The following is an 8,860-nucleotide window of genomic DNA, read 5'->3' as shown; positions in this document are numbered from 1 at the left end:
CATTTGTCTACAGACATCATTCTACATAACAAACCTGGTTTATTTGGCAAAGGTATGTGTTCGTGGAACTCTAGTTCAAACTAAACTTCCTTGGTTCTTTTGTCAGAATTCGATGTCAGGAAATGTACTGGTGAAACCTGAATATTCCCCCTATTATTCAGCACGTAACAAGACTGAGGCTACTTCTATATTAAACAAGGAATAGAAGAAAGTATGAAGTATCACGTGAAGTGTTCATACTTAATCAAGTGCTATAGGCCCAGGTATTATAATAGGGTAACCGAAAACCCCCAAGTGTGTTTTGTACTTGTGTCATCGTAGTGTTTGTATGTTTGAGCACAGGTGCACTCTCACTGCACTCGCGTCAAGCTTGCGTCACTGCGGGGTTCGAAAGATACTCATTGAATTACAGAGATAAAGAACGAATTTTCTTACTTTTTGCGTATTTTGCCGCTTTCTAAGTCATACTTTTACGTATTATGCATTATCTAATTATTTTTAAAAAGCTGAGAAAATAACAAAACAGTGTCGCAGAGAACGAACCCCGCAGTGACGCAAGCTTGGCGCAAGTGCAGTGAGAGTGCACCTTTACGTAACGCACACCACTAATGACTTATATTGTTTGTTTTTGTTTTCCAAAAGTCATATTTCCACTTCCAGCGCGATCTCTGCCTAATGGGGGCCTTATGTACATCGGAGAGCTGAATGTGAACCACTTACATCGGGAAGGACCCCTACTCTTTTTAATAAGAGCGGCGAGTTCTTAAACGTGCTCGAGTTGTGGCCTTCCTCAAACACAGGACCTCCATCGTCCTTTTCCAGTGACGTTGAGTTGAGATGAGGGCACAACATCGGCACCTGTCAGGATTCTTTCTCGCAGGTTCCCGCAGGCTCTGAGTCCTAACCATACGAACTTTTACTTATATACATTGAAGATACCGACATTCTGTAAATTGTTACTTACTTGTTACTGTAAATCGTTTTAGCTACCAAATGTGATATACAGCAATAACACATAACATGTTATACAGCATACGTCGATGTAGGTTAGACATCCAGGTAATAAGATACGCCAAAAATAGTTACTCAAGCAACTGGATATGGTTTTGAAACGGTCAGACGTTTCGGAAAGAATCCACTTTCCTTCGTCAGTGACACTGAAGTGATCTGCAAGAAACAGGTCTTTTATACTCTAACTATGAATGAAGACAATTTCAGATGTCCAATAGGAAAGGTTGTAAGACAATTCAGACTGAAGACAATTCAGACTGAAGACAATTCAGACTGAAGACAATCATCACTTCTTACGATGTCTGTTCGCTTTTCACTTGCATACCTCCTAAGGACGCAGTCTCGGTAGTCAAGGAAGCCCTGGAGGCGGACAACACACTAACAGACAGAACCGAGCTATCTCCAGACCAACTGTGCAAACTGCTAGACCTTTGCCTAGGGTGTACGTATTTCTCTTTCAAAGGACAGTTCTACCAACAACTGCACGGCTGTGCTATGGGATCACCAGTGTCACCCATTGTTGTAAACCTCTACATGGAAAAGTTTGAAGTGAAGGCTATCAGTACTTTCAAGGACACTCCCCCACTCAACTGGTTCCGCTATGTAGATGACACTTATTGCAAGCTAAAACAGAGAGTAGCTGATGAGTTCTTTGAGCACATCAACCAAGTAGATAAGAACATCAAGTTCACACAGGAGTCAAGTCATGACAACATGCTCCCCTTCCTAGATACCAAAACTATCATAGAGAAGGACGGCAGCCTTCAGTTCGAAGTGTACAGGAAACCGACGCACACTGACCAATATCTGGCCTTTGACTCTCACCACCCTTTGGAACACAAACTGGCAGTGATTAAAACCTTGTATCACCGGGCAGACAGCATTGTTTCCTCTGGCAAAGCCAAAACAGAGGAACACAAACACCTCCGAAGTGCATTGAACAAATGTGGCTACCAAAACTGGACCTTCAACAAAGCCCTCAAACCCTCGGACCACTCAAAGAAAACAGCCAAGTGCAAACCATTGACCGACAGAAAGAAAGCCAACATTAACATCCCTTATGTCCAAGGAGTTTCGGAAAAACTCAGACGGATCTTCCAAAACTTCAACATCGCCACTAACTTCAAACCTCACTCAACCCTCCGACACAAACTGGTACATCCAAAAGACAAACCACAGAAAGGTACTAAGGCCAATGTAATCTACAGACTCAAATGCGAGGAACCCAACTGTAACAACACATACATTGGTGAGACTAGTCGTCCACTAAAAGCAAGATACCAAGAACATTGCAAACCGAAGGCCAACGGCAACTCTTCTGCTATTTTCAACCACCTACAACACAACCAAGGACATTCCTTCAACCTCCAATCTACCGACATCCTAGACCGTGAAGCCCGCTGGTTTGAACGGGGAGTTAGAGAGGCCATATATGAGAGAATATACAATCCCACCCTCAACAGAAAAGGGGGGCTACGTATGGAACTTTCCGGCACTTGGGACATAGCACTACCCCCCCCCCCCCCAACAAAACTTTTAGCTCCTGTAACTAAAAAACCACAGGAGCTAATTGACTCATTTGCATTAACTGTGTCTTAGCCTTGATATCCTTTGAAATCCAAATTGTCTTCAGCTTGACTTTGGCTTAGCTTTGTTATCTTTGGAATACAAATTGTCTTCAGTCTGAATTGTCTTACAACCTTTCCTATTGGACATCTGAAATTGTCTTCATTCATAGTTAGAGTATAAAAGACCTGTTTCTTGCAGATCACTTCAGTGTCACTGACGAAGGAAAGTGGATTCTTTCCGAAACGTCTGACCGTTTCAAAACCATATCCAGTTGCTTGAGTAACTATTTTTGGCGTATGTTATACAGCAAACTGCAAACAATATAGAAAAACAGATACTAAAGTTGTAGAATGCCTTTCCCCAGTGTATTTGCTACGTGTACCATCAGTGCAAATATGCTGAAAATGTAAATTTATTAGTATTACGAGCCCTGAGTGAAATCCTCGAAAATTAAAAAAAAAAAGGATGTGAAAGAATACTACGAGTATGATAGAATGTATTTCTCCATATACCATGTTCCAGTGTGTGGTTTGTCATTTGGCCACTTAAATTTCACAATGAAGACAACTTTGTTGCCCATATTTTTGCACGTTTACATCAGTTTTGGGGTCCCGGCCAGAGGATACCATTCTTATACATGTAATCAAATCAGCAAGTCCTTAGCCAGTATCCACGCGTGCATGTAACGTTACAGTATAAGAGGGAAATTTCCACCTTGCAATTGGGGCTAAACGACTGTCTCTTTGTAGTCTTTGTTCATTCTATAAGAAAGAAAGTCCAGTTTTTTTGTGTTGGAAATTACAGTTCAACTTTGCTCCAGCATATGACGTTATATGTGACTGCGTCCTGGACAACCCGCTTCAATTACGCAATGTTCGGAGAGGGATGTTTCAATAAATGTCTTTTTACTACTTCTCACATCGCCCAATTCGTCCCAAATCTTTTGCGACCAAATGTCAGCCTCCAATAGTGTCAGAGGGGAAAGCCCGGAGTTTCCCCGCCCAATGACATCATCCGCTGACGTCATCAGGAGTGACCCGCTTACAAAGGCGGCACTACAAAGAGAAAGTAGTTGAGCCGCAAGGTGGAAATTTCCACTGTGAAGTGTCCTACAGCCGCACGTCACATCCTTGGGACGGACTTCCCCATTGGGAACTACCTTTTTAAATTCCTCCTTTGAAATTTTCCGTTACTTCATTCTGACGTCACAACATGACACGGGAAAGTCACGGGGTGTTGCCGGTGGACTTTAAACTGTAATTTGTAGTCTCAAGCGTCTTGTGAATATTATATTAAGAATTGAATAAAGGAAAAATGAAATAAGTTGTTATTGACATAAGACGGAAACGCAAAATGCATGGAATTAATTAAGATTCGCCAGGGTTTAATTTGTTAAGTCTGTCAATGTACGAAGTTAAAGCTTAACACCAAAACATAGAAATCAAAAAGCACAAGTGTTGCTTGGCTCAATCTTTTATTTAATATTTGACAAGTAGGAAAAACAGACAACTCAAACACTGTAGGGTAGTAAAATGTTCGATCCAGAATTCGCTACCATTTCTATGCCGTCTATATACATATAGTCACTTTCTTATACATATATACGTACGTGTTCAATATATTGAACAACGTTTCATCTATACTTTATAACCTACAACATAAACACTTAAGTCAACACGGAACTCAATATAATTATTTAAGATTACGTATAAATTTGATTCGGACGATATCTACAACTATTTCTTTTCTTTTCAAAACACTAAATATACATATCGAAATGTTCAAACACATATTCACAAACATTCATGACTAATTAAAAAAATCATTTCTTTTGCAAAGAATGAAGCTGTACAATATTCTAACAAGTTGACTTCTTTGAGAAGTACTTTTACAAAGTAAAACTTGCAAGTGTTTTGTATCAACACGTATAGTTGGCACAGTAAGCCTATAATGTCTTTACTATAAAGACAAAGTAAGATAGAACCTTACATACGTCCATGTTCCCCGTTTTGGAGAAGAGCTGAATAAACTGGTCAGTAAAAACCTGACCCTCTCTTACCATGGCTTCCTCTCGGAAGTTGTAATAATAATAATAATAATAATAATAATAATAATAATAATAATAATAATGAGTAGATATGGAAACGTACTCTACATGATACCCCAATTCCACAAGCCGGTGACCTCACTGTGACTACGCTGCTACCTATAACTTGACTAATCGCGTGACAACGAATTTCGTAGATACAAAAACGAATTTTTTAACTAAGTGCGCGTCTTTTGTCTTGTCTTTTTAGTCCTAATTTAAATTTTGCATGACATTCCAATTATGAAATCAAGGGTAACACAAATCACACGTAAGTCACAGCGCGATCGCCGTCTGGTGGAAAAACATCATGGCGCATTACAGACCAGATGTAAAGGTACGCACACAGTATACTCCTCCAACAGTTTCTCCTATCTACCATCTTTACCAATAATGATAATCTAATGAATTCCCTTAACCTATAGGCTGCTTCTGAAGGGAAAACAAGTTGGCACGGATGGCTATCCCATCATTTTATATGGCTTTGTAGTGCCCCCCCCCCCCCGCCTACATTTTTGGCGACGCCACAGAGGCGTTCCTAATACTACTTTTCGAATAATTTGTTTCTTTTGCCATATTGTACTATTTCCTTCTAAAACAGCCTTCAAAGAATTTCTCTGGTGACACTGGGATGATATCATAATAAATATATAAAAAATTAGCAGCTTAGCTAGAATTCAAAGACAGGACAGGATCTAGGAACCATCCGCCGTGTGGTTTGTCGGGCATTAGCTCTTGGGGCTGGCGCATGTGCAGCCGACAGGGACGTCCTCCCACTGGACTTCGTAGCGCCACTTGCCCTTCCTGTCACACTTGGTCCTGCGCAGAACCTTCATCTGTGTGACGATGGGCTCGGACGCGTAGTTGAAGTCCAGTTTGCCGTTCACCAGGCAGCCGGCGGTGCACAGACACTTGGCTTTGGCGATTTCTGTTGAGAAAGATGAATACAAAATTGACGTTATTACATCATATATAGAGGTTGAATATTTGTGTCAAGTTGAAAGGTAATGTGGAAATAATCCGAGCTAACCTAGATTGGTAACTGTGTTACACAATCTCTCACCGCCCCATCGAGATATTGTCTCTAATTTGAACTACTCCGTTCCTAGAGTCACCAATAGGAGCTCAGGATTCGTCGGCCCCAACATGGCGGCGCCCTTGGACGCAAACTAAACCAATGTAGGTTTTGTTATCGCAAACCTGCTTGACTGGAGCCGTACTGACCTGTAGGATACCGGTTGACGTCTACATCCAGCTCCCACGCCCATGGACTGATGGCCCGCTGACTGATGTCCCCGTCATGCGGCGCCTCGGACTCCGGACACGCCATCTCCGCGTTCCTCCGCCTCCTCCCCGCGTCCTTCTTCAGCTGCTCCGCCAGCACGATGGGCGCGGTCCGCTCGTACGCTTTACGGGCTCCCCGCAACTTCCTGCGGGAAAAATAATCACAGTAATCATCAGTAAATGTCTGCAGATATACGACAGACACCAGCACATTTGTCATCTTTATCTTCGCGGAAGGAACATATTATTTTTGCTCGTTCCGTTTCTTCCTCTTCTTCTCCTTGCAGTCAAAACAAAATAAGGCCAATGACCTGGGCCGTGCGGCTGTCACTATGATTAATGGCAAAGAGGCATACAGCCTATGGTGGTCATTACATTATGTAGCAAGTCGCAGGACAAAGTTGGAGGGGCTGGTTACCATCATATAAATGGGGTTGAGTAAGAAGAAACAGAGCAGTAGTTTGTAGATTAAAGCATGTAAAGGTAAAAAGTATGTTTTTGCTTGCATGCATGCAAGTATTATCTTTCCAATAAACACTTTAGTCTATATAAAAATATGGTTTGGAATGTACACATAAAAGACTAGTTCTTACCTCTGTTTCTGTTTGTCAGAGATATCTTCACATTGATCTGTCTCCAACTCGTTTCCTTTATTTTTGCTCTGCCTCCTTCTCTCCTTGTCCCCACCCTCCCGTCGTCTGTCCTTTGATCTTCTCTTCTGTCCATCGATGGCGCTGACCAGAGCCAGAAGCAGCACGGCGACTGTGATCTGAGGAGGAAACGTGGCGAGAAACAAAGGTGTCAGTTTTCAAAATGACGATTTCACGAGATTTTACTTGTTTGAAACAAAGATAACCATTGAAAGCTTGAAAATGGCTTTGATGTATCAAGGTTAAATAAAGGTCGAAAAAACTATGCACAATGCCGCACACTCAAGGAGGCTCTGAGAGGCTTTATTTTGTCCATTAGCTGTGATACAAATTGTAAAATGTACACTGCTAATCTTCCTGGACACAAGATGCTTCAGCCTGTAACTCTGCTGTACCTAAAATACTGTTAGCTCAAATTCGTCATGTTTCTTCGTGTTCTTGATAACTTGTTACATACTGAAACTCATGCAAATCCATCAGATTCATCTGGAATATGGCTGAGAACACATGTACAGGTGCCTACTTAACTTTGGTCGAGCTCCCGTTCGAACCAGAAATACAACCAAAATCTGTACCTATTTTCATTTATTCATACAAAACGACCAAGAAAACAGTATCCCTGTCGGGGGCGAACCTCCTTCCCAGAGGTACTCTGGTCTATGGAATACAGAAAAGTGCGCCAAGCAAACCTCTAAAACACGAGATCTGAATACATGGTTGCCATCTACTAGTGAGTCCCCAAATATACTAGTAATCAGGAATTATTTGTATCCTATAGGGCAACAAAACCTTTATGCACTATGCACATGGTAACCGTTCATAAAGCCACGATATTTATATTTGTTGTGCGAGGAAAAAGAACAACTTCCTGGTGCGGGCGGGACTCCCTCGTGACGTAGGCGCTATTTAGGGTAACGTCTTGACGGGGAATCCCCGCGGATTGACCAATCACAGCTCGCGCCGCTGCACACTGTGTACTTCCGGGTTGGAGCTACGAGCGGACACACCTTAATAGTTTGAAACTCTAAAGGCCTGTAAAACTTTTGTGGTCTGCCCACTATATAGACCACCGGGGCATTATCAGTCAAGTCTACTACATAATGTCAGTACGGCCTACGTTTAGCTGGGTTACGTTTGGTTTGATAGTACATACGGGTAAAAAAATAACTACATGTTTCTTATAATATGTTCGTCATGGACACCGTAAAATATACACAGGGGTGGCGGTTTCAAACAATAAAGGCGAACTAAAATTAATTAAAGAAACTAAGATTTCAAAATAAAACAAAATGATATTGGACTTACCACAGCGTATATCTTCATTACTATGGAAGGTTTGCCCGGACAGACCGTATGGGAGGTTCTCGGTGTTGTGGTTCAGTGCAGGGAGACCCTTTGAATGTTGGGCCATGGGGACTGTACTTTATATAGGGTATGCTTTAAAGACGGTTATTTTTAGCTCCTCGTGTCATGTTGTTTTATGTGATGTTGATCGGGGCGGTCCCGGAACTATAACACACCAATCACGTGAACTGTCAGGAAGAAATTTTCCATAACTCCGCTACATCCGGGTCACCTGGTCCGCTGTGAGGGAACCTATTTATTCTGTAGTGACGTCAACTTCTCTTCCGGTATAATTGTATTAGTACACGTGCATATCATTTGGAAGACAGGGGAATATATTGTGGGTATACGCTACTCTCCAAGCAGAGGTTAGGCTCCGGCTGTTTTTTAACGTTTTTTTAGTCGTTTTTATCGGGCTTTTTTTTTTTTTTGCTGTGTCCGACCTAACACGCTTGGAGAGTAGGTATACGCAAGGACATTATATCGAGCTACCCTTGGTATAAGTCATAATGAATACTGCATCGCATCGGCACACACGCAAACACGTTACTTGATCTTACTTGGTACCAGCTCCAAAGTAATTATCGTGATGATTTGAATTTTGGTAACATTCATAGAAGGCTTTATACTTAATGACTATGCCTTTAAAATTTGAGTTGTGCAACTTATGTCTTATGTCTGAGTGAGACCGAGAACATATTGATCACCTCTCGTCCACACACACACACACACACACACACACACACACACACACACACACACACACACACACACACACACTCACACACACACACATACACACACACACACATACACACACACACACACACACATACACACACACACACACACAAACACACACACACACACACACACACACGTACACGGTGACACACACGCACACACACATATATGC

The 8,860-nt window shown here is 41.9% G+C and overlaps 1 protein-coding gene across 1 annotated transcript; it reads right to left on the bottom strand.

Moving 5' to 3' along the window:
* Positions 1 to 4,037: 4,037 nt before the first annotated feature.
* LOC118418595 (interleukin-17C-like) lies at positions 4,038 to 8,653 on the bottom strand. Its single transcript, XM_035824592.1, has 4 exons — positions 7,906 to 8,653; positions 6,544 to 6,719; positions 5,891 to 6,096; positions 4,038 to 5,594 (listed from the first exon to the last, which is right to left on the bottom strand). The coding sequence occupies exons 1-4, from the start codon at positions 7,921 to 7,923 to the stop codon at positions 5,395 to 5,397; spliced, it is 600 nt and encodes a 199-aa protein (XP_035680485.1). The 5' UTR covers positions 7,924 to 8,653; the 3' UTR covers positions 4,038 to 5,394.
* Between the last annotated feature and the right edge of the window lie 207 nt (positions 8,654 to 8,860).

Source organism: Branchiostoma floridae, chromosome 6, assembly GCF_000003815.2.
Source record: "Branchiostoma floridae strain S238N-H82 chromosome 6, Bfl_VNyyK, whole genome shotgun sequence".
In the NCBI taxonomy this organism is placed as follows: domain Eukaryota; kingdom Metazoa; phylum Chordata; class Leptocardii; order Amphioxiformes; family Branchiostomatidae; genus Branchiostoma; species Branchiostoma floridae.
Note: the sequence above shows the minus strand (reverse complement) of the source record. Positions and strands in the feature narration are given on the sequence as shown.